Genomic DNA, 16,103 nt, shown 5'->3' with positions numbered 1-16,103 from the left:
CTCATTTCCATCTCTGTGCCATAAAAAAAAAAAAAGAGCTAAATGCCACCAAATATCAGGGATTTTCAAAATTTCTTACAAACGAGCACGGTGAATTTGTTCCAGGTTTAGGTACAAACCTGGAGATGACTTTTCAAAGTTGATCACCGCGTATTAAATACGCGGCGAGCGGAGCAACGTCCCACCCCGGCTTCGCTGAAGCCAGCCGGAGCTTCGCCACGAAGCGTCACCCGACGCGGACGCACGTGCCGCTGCAGAGCTCACGCGGAGGTGGAATGAAAGTCTTCCAAACACCACTGAGCAAGAAACCGGGGGGAAAAGAAGAAATCCTTTCTCCCTACCCCACGTTCCTCGGATAAGCCGCTTGAACGTGTGCGAATCGTTACCACCACCCCTCACCTACCTCAGCCGGGCGCTACAAGAAGTTTGCACAGCGCTCGCTGCGCAGCGGGGTGACGGGAAGCCTGAGGACTCCTGCCTTCTCCAGGGTCTGTTAGAACAGAAAAACCTAGCAGAGAAAAATCTCTGCCTAGCATTCTGAAAGAGAAACAACAACAACGGTTTTATTTAGATATTTAATTTTTAATTAAAAAATAAAGGTTATCTTAATACATCTCTTGCAGCCTTTGGGCAAAACAAGACTTTAGGAAACATGATGCGCATCTATTCTTGGCACACATCTTAAACAAACGCGGACTTTCTGCAGCAACTTCTTAACTCCATCGTTCTCCCCAAACTCTGAAAACATTTAAACGTTCTTTAAAAAAAAAAAAAAAAACCCGACAAAAATTAGAAGTGGGCCCAAAGCAAAAATCCCAAATCCAAGCATCCCAAAGCTTTTGGAGCAGACTCAAATCCAAACCCTCATCTCATTCGAAGTTTTTATCTCGGATCACTGCAAATTCACAGACGCGGCACCCAAACGACCAAGAGAGATGAAATCTGAGCGCTGACCCGGGGAGGAATCTCGCTTCGGAGGCTTTGATCTTTACGCCGGGCCAAAGCAAACCTACGGGGCTGAACTCCTTCCCAAAACTCTTTAAGTCGGGCCCGTCCCTAACAGATATAAGTGCTGGTTACACGACGAAAGGGCGCCAGCAGAGCTCCCCAATTTGAGACCAGACCGCGTACTCCGTCCATCTGCGCTACCGAAAAAGGCAAGGATAAAGTCAAGCGAACACACCGAAGCCTCCGACGCAGCCGCATCGCTGCACATTTGCCTCCCGCAGCACGGAAGGAGCCCTGGACCCCTCCTTTCCTTGCCAGGAGGCTCTGGAAAGACGCTCAGCCTCCGTCACGACCGGCGGGAAGGCCGGCGCACTCCGCCGGGGGGACGGGTGGCCACCGCTCACGGTGTCTTTGTTCCACCGGGGCCCACGGTGGCTGATTCCCAAAGGCACAAAGTGACCAATCTTTAGACTCATACACAAGGTCTACATATATATATATATATATTTATATATATATGTACACACACACAATTACATACATATTTAAATATATATATACACATATATATATTTGGTTTTGGTTTTTTTGTATTTTTATCTTTTTTTAATTTTCTTTTTCCCTCCTTTCTTTCCCCTTTTAGCTTCATGGCGTAGTCTCCTCCGAGGAGGGCTCCGGTATATGTTCTGGAGACTTCTCTGTCTCCAAAGAGACTTCAGGCTTCTCTGTCAATTTAGGCTCCTCGGGAGCTTGAGATCCCTCCGGCTCCTGACTCTGCGCCTGGCTGTTCATTTTCTCTTCTGCTTCAATCTCCTCCGAGGTGGGAATGGAGTTTTTCTTCGGACGGCCTTTGGGCTTCGTTGGAGCTTCCTGGCCACCTTTCAATACCTGGACCAAAGAGATGAACCGTCAGGATCAACCCGAACTCCGCTGCTGCAAGACGTCCTTTAGAGAAGGGTGAAACTCGGCTTTCCTGGAGTGAGCTCACCCATTGTCTCACGTAAATCAAATGAAATGCAAGCGCTACCAGCAAGGACGCCCAGAACTCCAGGGGTCTCCAAGTCGGTTCCTACGGGAGGCCCAAAAGCAACCTAGGCACACAGTCCTCAACGCTACAGATTTTATGCAGAATTCAGCTCCTTCACTGAGCGTTTGCTTTACTCAAAGCCCAAGTAAGAACAGTCCTAAGCCCTGGCTAGGATTTCCTCTGACTGCCCTTTCTCCAGCCTCTTTGCCTTCTGAAACAACTTATTTTCTTTTTGTAAAACCTCCATTAAAACACATGAAACCCCACTCATCTGTGTAAAAGGTGGGAGTCAGCAAACAGGTCTGTTCCTGTGTTTAATCCCCCCTCCCTTCACACCACCGCTGCAGCCACAAGACACTTCCAACCACAGATCTGTCTCCAAGCTAATCCCAAATTTGTTTTCAGCGGCAGGAACTTCTGCAGCCTAGGACCGCATCTCCTCTCCCAGATCAGGCTACATAAACATCTCCTCTGGAGAACGTCACAGCATCATGGTTCCCACCAAGATTTATCGGACAGTTGTCCTTCCTAAAAGCATTTTAGCTGGAAAAGGGCCATGAAGCTGAGATATGAAAAGCAGGAATTAATGACGTTAGGTCTCAAAACTGCATTGGTTTCCATGGAGCAATACTATTTTTTTTTGGCTGATGCACACAACCAACCCCACAAGCATTACAATCACAGGGATGCCAAAATGCAGAGGGAGATATTTTGGTTCTTCCCCCCGTTCTGTTTTAATTCTTTTCATCCCTTTGCCTTGTATACTTCCTGCTGCCTATGGTCCCTCTACTCCGCCACACACGCTGCAGTATAAGCTTCTTTAAAAATAAGAGAAGTGGTCAAGAATAAAACAAAATTGGGTATAAACAGACACAGGCCACTGACACTACGCTCAGCTTCCAAACACGTTCTTTTGAAATTAAGGACCGCGGAGAACCGGTAACGAACCACTTACCATTTTCTTCCACTTCATCCTACGGTTCTGGTACCACGTCTTCACCTGGAGCTGCGTCAGCCCCAACGACTGGGCTAAGTCAAGCCTGGGGGACGAGACAGACACGGAAGTGAGTTCACGGAGGAGAAGAAGAGCTCAGATGCCAGGTGTATCAAGAGCATACAACAGTGGGACTGCTAGAGAAGATGGCTATTTGTCTCTCTAATCTGTTTTTCTGAGAAAAGGTCAGACAAAAGCAGTAAACCACTGTGAATTCAGGATGTAAAGATGCAAGAATGTTTAGATTTTTATTTTTTTTCATGCAGGCTTTTCTTCGCTGTGACCACTGGAGAAATGAGCAAGCATGGAAGTTTCGGAAGCTTGCCCGCCCTCTTTGAAACACAAGCCCGCTGCGCTCCAGCTGCTGCCACTCCACGTTTGTACACGGAGCAGGGAGCTACTGGCGGAAAAGAGGGCCACGGTGCCTGAAGCAAGCACGTAAGAACCAAGACACCCAGCACCAGCCTGCCTTAGAAAGCGCTGCTCTTGGTATCATGTTTCTTCCTCACTACCTACATCATGGGGATAATAACGCTTTCTGATTTCTCACAGAGCAGTGTAGGACATCTACATCTATTAATTTGTTACGCATTCTGCTATTACAGGCAATTTAGGCTTATAAATTAATCTATTATTTGCGTCTTTAGCTTAAGGGTATCTCCAACCTGTGGAGATTCATCCGAAACCATTCATTATTTCTGTATTAAAACCCAGGATACAAAGCAAACGCAGCTCAGAGGAACTCTTTATCCTTCCCCACAGGCAACAGCACCGCACTGGCAGCATTGTAACGGAGTTGGAAATCCTCAGCAATGCCGGGCGAGCGCCCCACGGAGTCACACAAGCCCTGCGGGTGGGCCAGCTCAAACTCAGAGTCGCATTCCAAGGTGTTCTGGATTGCGTGAACTTTTCGGAAAATATTTCCCCGCCTTTGGATGGGGAAACGCACTTGTCAAGGCCAAGTTTTTCATAATACTACTTTTGTTTTAGCTGGGCTCCTAGACTCTGACATTTACCAACACCTACCTACCCCACACCAGCTCTCTGCGCTCAGACACACACTCAGGGATCCAGGCTTTTCCCTTCCGCTTTGGATTTCCCCGCTGCCTGTGAACACAGACCCCAACCCACTGCTTCGCCATCACGTTGCCAGCCATGAGTTGAGAGAGAAACGCTGTTGACTAACTCTTCTTGCCGTAGCGTACGTCTTATCACACTTGGATTACCCGCGAGCAGTTTGCCACCTCTTGCCACACACGTTAGCGTAACCAGTATTGCCTGGAAACCCCAGGAAACAAACAGAGGGGAAGCGGTCCGCGGACAGGAATTGCTCATCAGCCTCAAACACGTACAAAGCCAAGGAACAGTCATGTGACAAAATTAATTAACAGCCTTGAGCGCTTCATCAGTGGTGTCAACCACCTGGTTATGAGAAGCTGCACTCAAAACTCAAACTGTGTGAGAGACAGCCCGGCCCTGCCCATGGAATTTGGTCTGTGATCCTTGGCTTTGGTGACAGGCAGTACACGCAGAGAACGCTGACCTTCAAAACCAATTTAAATACTGGGACGCTGCCGTCTGTGGAGTTCGAGGTCTGGTGTACCTTTCAAACCCTCTCTAGGTTTACAAACTTAACAGGAATTGGGCAGGCCTTTTTCCTGTAATTTAAATTGGCAGAGTAGGATTCAAAGCCTCTAAAAGAGATAAAACCTTTCCTTAATTTGGTTTGTCCTTTTGGTACCTAAGAACTTGCCTTTTCCTTCACACGGGCAAGGCGGCCTTCAGCTGTTCTCCAAGCTGATGGACAGGCCAACGCCTTCTCACTGGATTGCTAGATGCAAGCTAGTTCAGCAGCCAGCTGAAGCTACAGCCAACCTCTCCGCTGCCATGGAGACACAGTCATCCAACACCAGATCCCAGGAGGAAAGAGGCTCCACCTTTTTTCAAGCGTGTAGCAGGAGCGGGAAAGAGAGAGACAGTCTTCTGCTCTGGACCTTGCCTATCCCTGAGCCCGACGCCTGCCAGCAAGCACATCTATCACCACGTGGCATTGCCATTGATGTAATCTAGTCATGTCACCTTTGATCCCAGGCAAAGTTAGCCTTGAAATGGAATCTGGTCATCTGCCCACGTCCTTGGCCAACAGCAGAGGCATCTCTCTGGAGCTGGACGGCAGCACGCTACAGCGAGGGAGCGTTCAGGACAGGAACAGCTGAGCAGGGCTAGAGCAGCCCTTCTGCTCATTCCTTTTCCCAGTGTGAGAGACTGACCTACCTGTCAGGGGTGGAGAGATACTTCTGCTTCTGGAATTTTTTCTCCAAGCCCATCAGCTGGAGCTCCGTGAAGATGGTCCTACTCCGGCGTGGCTTTTTTAACCGAGGCGCCGGCTGCTCCGCCTCCGACTCGCTGCTGGCGTGGGTCTCGCTGGCAGGCGTCTCCGAGCTCGTGGTCCCCGAGGAGGGCTGGGCTGGCAGCGCGTGGGAGCCGGTGGCAGCTGGGATGAGGTGAGGGACCACGGAGGGCTGCCTGGTGATGACGGAGATGAGAGGATACGCCCTCAGAGAAGGGGACCCTGGCAGGGAAGGAAGCAGAGGCGCATAAAGATCAGTTCAGCAGCAATATGGTGAAGTAACGGGAGCACTGGAGAGTGAAGAGAGAGGAATACCTTCCCTGGCTCGGCCATTCTCTTGTTAAATGACCACAAGCAAGTCAGTTCCCCTCTCTGGACCTGCTCCTTCTCCCAGATTGCACCCCATTCCCTCAACTCTGCTTCTCCACGCACACTGAGACAGGTACCTCATCTCCCTTCGCAGGCAACAGCCAGTGGAGTTCCAGTCACAATTCGTCTCTGCTAGGAAGAGTCAGATGAACCACACTCTCACCCTCCACTGTCCATCCTGACCCCGTTGATGAGGACGAATGGATCGGAAACAGAGTTCCTCACCGACTCTTAACTCTACATCTTACACCAACGAGTTGATACCAGCCCTAAGAAACAAACCAGCCGCTCTGCTCCAGTCTTTTCAGGTCAGGGCCAGTCTGGGATGACAGCTCTAAACATTTCCAAACGCTACAGGAAGTTCTGATTCACAGCAGGCCTTCTGAATTTACAGCTACAGACAAGATTTCTGCTTGGCCTTAGCCCCAGGAAATCAAACGTTCTTTCAAAATTCGGGCAGGGAAATAGGGCCACGTACGGGAAACGTACGCTCACTGCAAGGTGGTACTCTACACAACTTTGCAACCACCTTGCGCAGTCACTTTCTTGCTCTGTGCCTCAGTTTACCTCGTTTGCAAAATGGAAGCAACCCTCCTTACCTACATCACCGGCAGTAAAAAACGGATTAAAGTTTAACGGACATAAAATATTCGGAGATCTTTAGATAAACGGTACTGTGGAAAGGAACGCCGTGGTGCACAGGGTACACCAAAGAATCGCGCAGCTTGGCGATCGTTGCTTCTCCCCACAACCACTGCAAGGCGTCCACCAACGGAACAGACCACTTTCTCTGTTTCAGCCAAATCTGCCAAATCCCTCTCCTTGCACATGGGTGGCTTTTGGATAACTGATACTTTTCCCCTCGTACCCCTGTATATTTCCAGCAAGGCTCTCCATAAACCACAAGATTACCAAGGAGAAATAAATCACCAGAGCTCAGAAACCCCTGCAAGGCTTCAAGTGACCGAAACCTCTGGACAAAAGCATTTTTACAAGGAATTCTCTTCAAGGGAGGTCAGCAAAACGTATTTGGTATCGGAGCAATCAGGGATATTTGCTTTCCCGCGTGGCACGGCAGCAGCACGTGGGACTGCTTGGAGTCGGGGGAGGCTAGCTACAATGGTCGCAGAGCTTCAGATCTGCCTCCATCAGAAAGAGGAAAGTCTCTTCAGGCTATTTTTCTAATAATTGAGTAGGATCAGGCACAAAAGAGCTGCTTTCCTCCTTCTCACAGGAGTGAGAATTTGGCTTTTTTCAGAGGTTGGTTATTAGAGAAGCAGACGATATCAGAGTTGTTCAGGTCCCCGTTTCCAAATGCTGAGCACCTGAATGAGGGGATCCATTTTCCAAAACCTTCCGCAGCCAGCAGCTGTGACCTGGCCAAACGCTCAGAAAAGCTCGGCACATGCTTATTTTTGGTGCCCGCGTCAGGACGCTGATTTACTCACAGCACTTGGGAAACCGCTGCTTCTACTTCTGTGCGAGGAGCCGCTCGCAAGCGCTGAGTTGCTTCGAGCTCCAGGTGGTGAACAGATCTGCGAGGCTGTTGACACCCAGCGTCTTATATTTGTTGATCATCCGTGCTCGTAAGTGAAGCTTTTGCTTAGGGTTTGACACCAACAGTTGCGCCGGTGCTTTTGGAAACCACCGTAAATAACGAAAGCACCTGCTGATGTTCAGCCCGGCCGTACACAAGACTTCTCAGCTTTCTGCCCTCAGCCTGATGAGGACACAGGATGGTCAGGGCGTAGAGTAAGGAGAGCATTTCGAGAAAGACGTGGGGTTCAAAGCTGCAGGGATTTTCTCTTGGGGGGCAACGCTTTAGCGGTCAGCTCTCCTTGCAGAGCTAGCTTCTAGATCACACAGAAAAAAGCCCGAGTTCAGCATCCTGTTCTGGATCTACTCATCCCAAAGTTCAAAGGCAGCCGAAGCCGAGCCAGTCCGTTGTCTCCAGGTTCACCATTACCATGACTCCCCCTCAAACCATCCGTACAGCTCTTACCCTGATAAAGCGTTGGCTTCCGAATGCTACGAAATCTGAGGCTAGATCTGCATTTCGCATTCCCCGGAGTTCAAAGGTATTTCTCGACTGACATGGTATTGTAAGAACAGAATAATTTCCTAATCTTCAACAAATTAAAAGCTGGCAAGCAGTGCTTGTCTGCTCAGCACTGTTGTGACATGCTCTGTCTCCCAAAACGGGAAGGAATGGAAATGAAGCGCTCTTCCTTTCCATACCCGCCTTTCGGAACGGTTTCAGCTCAACGCACACGTTCCTGCGCCGCTGTCCGAGCACCTTTCCAGTCCTGACCCGCTGGTCTTTTGGACTTGAAAACCGAAAAGCAGCCCACCTAAGCCAGAAAGTGAGGAATGCTTGGGAAGTGTTAGATGAATCCATACTTCACAGCACGCACAACTGAGGGAGTGGTGCTTAAGAAACAGAATTTTTCCTGCAGTTATTTTTTAAGCGTTTGAACAGTCTCCATTTCAAGCTCTTATTTCTGGCCATCTCCATAAAGCTAACATCTGGCCACTCGGTTGCTAAAACTAGCCAGGAGCTAAAAATAAAAAGGACATTGGATCTGCAGAGTGTTTTCTAAGGATCTGAAAACATTTTGCTTTGCTATTTAAACCAGGACCGTGTTGGCGGCCGCTGTACGGTGAGTAACAGATCTGCCCCTTGCGCAACACACTGACCACACCACCTGGAAACGAGTTGGCTTCCTCCAGCCGCACAGGTCTAGAAGAACCTGGGATGCTCATTTCCTAATTACATGTGAAATACTTGTCCTAGAAATCGATCACGATCTAACGTACCAAAGGTATTTTTTCCTCACTTGTTTTACTCTTCAGCAATAACACCAAGAAGGAGGACAGAGAATTCACCCCATTTTCTCCAGAAGGTTTCAGCCAGGAATGTCAATTTTTACCAGCCAAAACAAGCCGACATCCCAGGCGTAAATCCGCAAACTGTCAGCTTTTTACTCTCTCTTACCCCAGGCGCAAACACAAGGTGTAAAGCAGGAAGACTCAGGCCTCACCAACACCGGCTCCAGCTCCGTGAGCAGGAACTGGGATCGCTTGCTTTTCATCAGGCCAAGCTGAAATCATCTCACGACCACTCGATGTAACGCAATCCACTCCACTACATGGAGCGTAACACCTCCACTACACCAAACCACCTTGCAAAAGTTTTTAATTAAAACAAGTACTTCAAATAAATCTTTTCCCTTTCCCCCTCCTCCCTGGCTTACTTTCAACCCTGGCAGACAGAGTAGAGGGAAGAGAAAAGGGAAAGCACTAATTAATTGCACTGTTTGACCGCCAGCAATGGCAGAAGAGTTTTCCTCCTAGGCAAACTCAGCTAATTCTGTTTTGGAAAGAAAGAAAAAGGAAGGAAAGATTTATGGATCAACTCCTCTTGGCAGGTCAGCCCTGCTCGGAGGCAGAATGAAATCGCACTCAGGATGGGCTGCAGTGAAAGGTAAATAATGAAAGAAAATGAACTTACGACTCGGGAAGGTCTATAAATCTGCCGTCTCCCGAGTGTCAAAACAAAAAGGAACCAAGGAGTTGAGTTCATTTAGGAACGAGCTTCGTTTTGCTGAAGGAGCAGGCAGCCTACTGAAAGGAAGAAGCCCTGAGCGAAGAAAAGAAGGCGGAAGAGGCAAGGGAACGTTGGGAATAAATGGAACCATACACCATTTGTTTAGAGGGGAGGGTGTTACACCCACTTTTTCCCCACAGATCCCCAAAAGCTGAGATTTGCCAGCCATTCCATTCCCACACGTCTTGGCTAAACTTTGCCACCAGCCTCCCCGGGCGTGGAAGCAAGCCAGAGCTGAGCGCAGACCTCATACAAATCCACAAACTCACCAGGGCCCAGGAGCCACGGGGTTAAAGACAACGGCCAGATACCTGCTGTGCGCTCCAGGACACAGGGTCTCCTCTCAGGTCAGCGTGGGCTCCTCTGCCTTGCAGCTGCTGGAGCTGCCAAGCTTACCACCGCCAAAGCATCTCCCCAGCAAGGTTCCTTCTCATCTCCTCCCCACGGAACTATTATCTCCTCCTCACCTGGGTGATGTTTACCCCCTTCACAGATCCCTCAGCTATCTCTAGAACGGGAAGCAGCACAGCCATGCCAGGGTACGGTGGCACCTGAGCTAATTAAGGCCTGAAGAGAGGTGGGCTAATTAGGTTGTGAACACTGTGGTGACAGCTTGACAGCTTCCAAGACATGAGTTGGTGTATCTGCACGGTGCAGCCCTTGCAAGACATTGACACAGATGGTCTTTCAGAGCTAACTACCCCTCTTGTATCTTCTCCTAATGGGCTGGAAGTCCCGGCATCGCCACAAAATCTTCCTGAAGCTGCTCCCCGCACAAGTCAGCTGAGTCTCAAGCCCAGAGGCGCGGCGTAAGTACGCACTTAAATGTTTTCAGCATCCCTGTCAAACACAGCTTGGCCGGAGAGGTGGTGACAGACAATTTGTCAGGAATCCTTCACATCACCCAGCTCAGACATTGATCCTCTTCTCATTCTTTCCAGTCGTACTGTAAGAGAACCCGACAGAGCTCAGCTCCCCGAATACCGAAACAGCTGGGAAACCCGCGTGCCATCACCAGACCCCTTCAGAAGGGCCACGTCTCAACTCTAGAATCAGACTTTTCTGTGGCTATCACATATTAAACAGCAACTCTGGAACTGGGAAGGCTTGAGAATGCTTTGTATCGCCGTTCCTCTTCTCCAGCGTCTCAACACCTAAGAGCTCCATCACCTAACTGGGAGTCAGCGCTGTTTTGGGAAGGGAGATTTGTCTTTGTCTGGTTTTGTTGGTTTTTTTTTGTTTTGTTTTTTTTTTTTTATTTTATTTTACTAGTGCTCTTCTTGTTTGGCTACATGTGCAAACCAGTCGTAGCTGAGCAAGAGCCAAAGCCTCTGCACATAAGCAGAGGTGAAGGGCACTTCTGGGACATCTTAAAAGCTTCCAGAAATAGCCCCAGGCTCAGCCCAAATGCACCGAGCCAAAATTTGCATGGGAACCATGAGTGTCACAGAGGCTGCAGGAAAGCGGAGCTATCAACCTTGAAATCTAAGTGCAGAGCTGGAGCACAGACACTGGTGTACTCCAAAACAGCATTCCACGAGGTTTCTGGGAGGAAAGTCTAACTGCTCCTCAAAGGCTGCAGGTACAGTTCACACCGTACTCTTATTTCCACTTCAATTCTCCGAACCCTACTTTGCAAAAATTGAACGCGACACAGCCTCACACCGAAAGGTCTGCTTGGTAGCCAACGGATTCTCCCCCTTATGGAAGAACCCAGACCCAACCGATGTCCGTGGCAAAACGCCCATCAGCTTCAGCAGAGCCAGGATCTCACCCGCACGCATCCACGGGAGGAAAACAAAAAAGAAATTAAAATTAGCGTAGCTAATTTTAGTTGCAGCTAAAAATCATCCTTTTTAGGGCATTCTGCCTGAAGGTCGATTCTTCAGGAGTCTGTACCTTCTGCGATGAGCCTAGGGTAAGTTGGGGGGAAAAAAGTGGCGCTTTATCACATGGTGATTTTTGACAACAGCTTCTTAGGTGGGGGAAAATTACGGCTCATCCCGGAGTCTCCAGTTTACCTTCCTTGGGCACGTTAGAGAACGCTCACATTTATGTTCAATCACATTTTTTTTTTTTTTTAGCTTTTCAACTAAGTCAGTCGCAAACAAAACCCCTGATGTCTCCGTAAATGTTAACTTTTATAATAACGAATGTAACAGATTACAGCTAAAAAGTGCTCTTCGTCAAAGCGTTTCTCATCATCCAACTCCCTGTCCAGCTCTCCAGAGGTGAGCGGAGCTGGACACAAGGGTCAGCCGCTGTTCTCCAAGCTGTGGGGCGCTTGGATCCCAAGTTTAACCCAGTTTCTAAGCCACAAGTGAAACGGCCTCAGCGCTCAGAGCCGTGAGATTTTCTGTTCCAAGCCCGTCCCAATTAGCAATTTATCAACGTAATGTTTCAGTATAAGTTTTACGTAATAACAGTAATTAATAAGTTTGAATGCATCTGCGGCAGGCGTGCCGAAGGCCTTGACAAAAACTCACCAGAAAGATAATTAATCCTGACTTAATAATAGTGACATTTGATATTTATATTGTGCTTTTGTACGCGTTAGAGGCACCGTGCAGACGGTAAGTAATTGCCCTGGAACAAACGAGGAGACTGAGCCTCCCTGACTTGCCCCACTCCCTGCCGCCCCAGGCAGACGGATAATTCCCCGCCTCCCACAGGACTGGATGTGGGGCCATTATCTTACAAACACAACCCAAAAATTCACCTCCCGCATCGATGCCAGATCCCCGAAGGACGGCACCGTGGTTCTTCTGGTCAGGTTGGTGATACCCACCACAACAACAAGGGCCATGCTGGTGGGGGAGGAGATAGGAACGCACGCACGACCTGGAGTCGAAAGATCTGGCTGTGCTATCCCAGGGCGAGGCGCTCCGCCGCGGTTTCTTGTTATCACAGGATAGCGATGATTCGCCCCTGGGTTTCTTCTCAATTGCCGGCACCACCTGGGTGCTGTAGATTGTTCTCCTCGCACACGGCGGCCTTTCTTCCAGGCTGTCTGTCAAACAGGGGAGTGTGCCAGGACCTTGTCAGATCCTCAGTGAAGAAGAAAATTTATCTATACAAGATTATTATTTTTTTTAAGAAGCATTTAAAGAATCTATTTGGCTGGCACTCAAGAAATCCTTTTTAGCAAATGTAATAGCACTCTGGATTAATCAGTGGAGAATGAATCAGAAGAACAGGCACCACTTCTCTACTTTGAATTATTCTGCTTCACGCATTCAAACGACAGCCTGTCTTTTGGAAGGGAGCCCCTCCAACTCAAATCCATACTCTTCAGGCCAACTGGGCATGGCTCAGAGAGGTCCTGCTCTTCTGAGGGTACAGAGAAGTGATTCTGTCCGAGATCCCTCATCTTTAGCAGATGATCCCTCACTGTCCAGAGGTCTGAGACCAGGCCACATTAGTCCCAGAGAAATAAACACGAGCACATCTCCATAAACCACAGCGCTCAGATGGCGCAAGAAATTCCCCGGGATACAAGCCACCAGCTCATTCACCACATCTGTATCGAGGGACAACTCTGCTCCATTGAGCCAACTTCCATTCGAAGCTCTTTCTTTTGAAGTAAGTCGTGTTAAATACTTCAGCCAAGCGTTTCCTCCATCACCGAGGGTAAGACTCAACTCGAGAGCTCGTCACCCGCTGGACCCAGAGCCAGCACGCAAAGTAGCCAAAAGATTACAGAATCAAACAGGTAGGAGGAACGGATTTACAGGCATCTCGTGTCTTGTCCATGGGGGGCAGAGGAGAAACCCAACTCTCAGAGTGCCTAAGCTTAAGTTGCAACAAGTTTCTGTCTTTACGGATGACAGTATGACATCTTGGGACGCTGGGCAGAAACGTAGGAGGCCAAAGCCAATCCTCTGTCCAGATGGTGTCACCGGTCAAGGAGCAAGTGTTGGACTTAGACCGAGAAACAGACCATCAGAGCTGAGAGGGTACAGTTTAACAGGAGGATAAGTCACATTCTGTTCTTTATGCTGCTCCCTCAGCATCTCCCGCTGGCCGCCGTCCAAGACAAGTCTATTTGGACTGACACATTATGCCCATTCTTACATCCTTACACATTTGATAAACCAATCTGCCTTCTCTCAGGATTTCACAGTTTCTGTCCAAGTTCAAACACATCATGCCATGCACGCATCAATCAGTCCTTCACTTCCCACGCTGTTAATTATTAATTATCACAACATCCATAAGCAAACACCAGCCTTGGCCAGCTGACCGGCCGCGCACAGAAAAGCACTTTCAGGTTTCTCAAGCCCACCCTTGCGTGAGCTCCAGCGAAAAACTCGCCGTAAATATCACTGCCTCTTCCTGCCTCGAGCCTCTAAAATGCTCTGGTGAGCAACATACGCGAAGAAAGAGAGTTCAATTGTTTCTAAATATCAGCCTCTGTAAATTTTGCCTGATGGATCTTTCGGAAAGCGCTTTTTTCTTCTCGGGAGTGTTTCAAACACACAGGCACCCCCTTCTTTTCCTCCGCACCGAAATGAAAGGGGGACTTCAGCAAGTACCACCGTTAACCTGAGTCCTGGCAAAGTCTTCGCCTCTTCTAATTGCGGCTCATCATCTCAAGGGCTGCTTTATTAATCACCTTGCCCCCATCAGGAGACGTTTAGCAGAGAGGTTGGTCTCGGAGCTGCAGATACGATTCTTGGATCTTCATCTGCCCTGACAGAGAGCTAACTCCTCTCTGCTTCCTCTACAGACCAAAATAAACCCCGCGGACAATTTGGCCGAACAGCTGCACAAACAATGCAATTTAGGAGGATGCAAACGATACACGAGCAGGTTTTGTTCACAGCCTGTCCTTTGTGTTTGCCAATTAGATCGGCAATCTTAACCCAGCTCTTCTGGCTGGGCTAAGGAGAAGAGACAGATCAAGGAATAAAGCTAAGCCTAACGGACTTCACAGCATTATTCCTGGAAGCTGAAACCTCGTTATCAGAATCTAGAGTACCTTGGAACAAGGATTTCCTCCAAATCTCATTTTTGGTTGAATAAACTGACAAAGACTATGTCACAGCTTCCACCAGCACAGGGCATGGCTATTTTTATTCCCTCCACTTCAAATAACAGCACACCTGTGTCACCCCGTGGATTGAATCTTAACCCAAACAGAATGAATCAAGGACAGCTATGCTTTCACTTTTTGGACGGGGAGAAAAAAAAAAAAAAAAATAAAGCTGAAATAACAGTTTATGAAAACTTTTCATTGCGAACCATTCTGCTAAAAATCAGTGCTGGCAACTTCATTCCCAAAGCAGCCCCCCCGACTTCAGAAGGACAAGTTTCGCTCTTACTGAAATTCATCTCATCTCAAAAAGCAAGCTGAAAAACGTCTCAAGGACAGGCAGTCCCAAAACGGACGCACCCAGACTAAGCAGTTCCATGAGAAAAACGTCAGCCTTAGACATTTTAGAGGCGTGCAACCACTTATATGTCAGAAAGGCGATGACAAGGTTTTCTCAGCTACCAGGCTGCCTGTACCGCAGCACCGGTAGAAGGATAAGCCAGAAATTCCAGTTGGTGAGCTCTAGCTGTCCCGATCTCCGAAGCATAGGAGCCCTCACTCATGTCACACATCAGTGTGCTGGGTTTTTTTTCTGTTCTGATAGGAAGTCAGCCAAGGAGACACTGTTTTCACATCTCCGGACAAACATCAATTAGACTTAGGGTGGAGACAGGCCTTAATTAATCCTCAGAAATTGAATTCTGCTAGCTCTAATTGTGAATTAACACCATTATGAACAGAAATGTTTGGAGGACGCCTGTTGCCAACGTCTCCAATCTAGATCTATAAACATGGCCCTAGAAACACTCTGATTGAGGGATCCAGATGGGAGACCCTCCCTTCTCCCTAAGGTTTGGAGGGCTTTGAGTCAAAGCTTCGGTTATCACCCACCTCTGGTCTTCATCAGCACATCTATTCACCTCCACAGCTCTCCTACGGCACCTGTCACTGAGGAACGCAGCATCGCCGTGTTCCGCAGGTACGTCTGTGACTCCATCATCTCACTGAAATACCAATCACAAAAGTCGATAGGCAAAAAAACCAATGCAGCCCTTTCTTCCCTCCACACGTGTGTGGGTGCACAGTCCCCGCTAGCAAGAGAAACATCTCCAGGCTGATGGGAATATTGCCTCATTCCCACCGACGTTATTTATGCTCACTCGCCCCACAGGGGATGAAAAAGAAGAGAGTTCTGCTCAGTTAGGTGTAGATTTTGGAGAAAGAAGACATCAGGCATAGCGTTCCTGCAAAGTGAGGATGAGAACTCCTACCACGCAAGGTCGTTGTGTGGTCTGGGAAGCGCTGCAAGGGCAGGCAGGGGTGTTACCATCTCACAGCTTGCTGAAGACATTTCCCATTAACAGACTGCATGAGCACTGCATTGAGAACTCTCTTTTGTGTCACACGATTACCAAATTCCTCAACGTGCCATTAATATATATGTTAATATCACAGCAGCGCATGCATCCTGTTGTTGTGCAACCGGCAGCGTTTCCACAGGAACTCCTCCAGTAACAGGCACATATGCAGCATGTGGTTTTTCAAACCAAAATAACTTTTTTCCAGCCTTTTTTTTTTTTTTTTTAAAGTTGTTCTCAACAAAGACAGATATTCTGGCAGAGATCAGCTGTGGCTGCCCATTTTCACACGATGGTGATGTACAGAACTAAGTCTGCAGGGAATATTTTTGATATTTGTCAAGTACCACCATTACCAGCTCAGTTATGTGCCGCTGCTGGGATGAAACCCATCCTAGATTTGGTATTTCCATGC

The 16,103-nt window shown here is 48.4% G+C and overlaps 1 protein-coding gene across 1 annotated transcript in view; it reads right to left on the bottom strand.

Moving 5' to 3' along the window:
• Positions 1 to 567: 567 nt before the first annotated feature.
• Positions 568 to 16,103, bottom strand: part of BARX2 (BARX homeobox 2) — a 28,378-nt gene continuing 12,842 nt past the window's right edge. The window contains exons 2-4 of the mRNA XM_086766215.1: positions 5,244 to 5,541; positions 2,931 to 3,015; positions 568 to 1,836 (exon numbers count right to left, since the gene is read on the bottom strand). Coding sequence (XP_086622341.1) covers positions 1,594 to 1,836; positions 2,931 to 3,015; positions 5,244 to 5,541 — 626 coding nt within the window. The 3' untranslated portion in view covers positions 568 to 1,593. The remainder of the gene's footprint in view (positions 1,837 to 2,930; positions 3,016 to 5,243; positions 5,542 to 16,103) is intronic.

Source organism: Chlamydotis macqueenii, chromosome 24, assembly GCF_036417535.1.
Source record: "Chlamydotis macqueenii isolate bChlMac1 chromosome 24, bChlMac1.mat, whole genome shotgun sequence".
Classification (NCBI taxonomy): Eukaryota; Metazoa; Chordata; class Aves; order Otidiformes; family Otididae; genus Chlamydotis; species Chlamydotis macqueenii.
The sequence above is the reverse complement of the archived record's forward strand: the minus strand, read 5'-3'. Positions and strand labels throughout refer to the sequence as shown.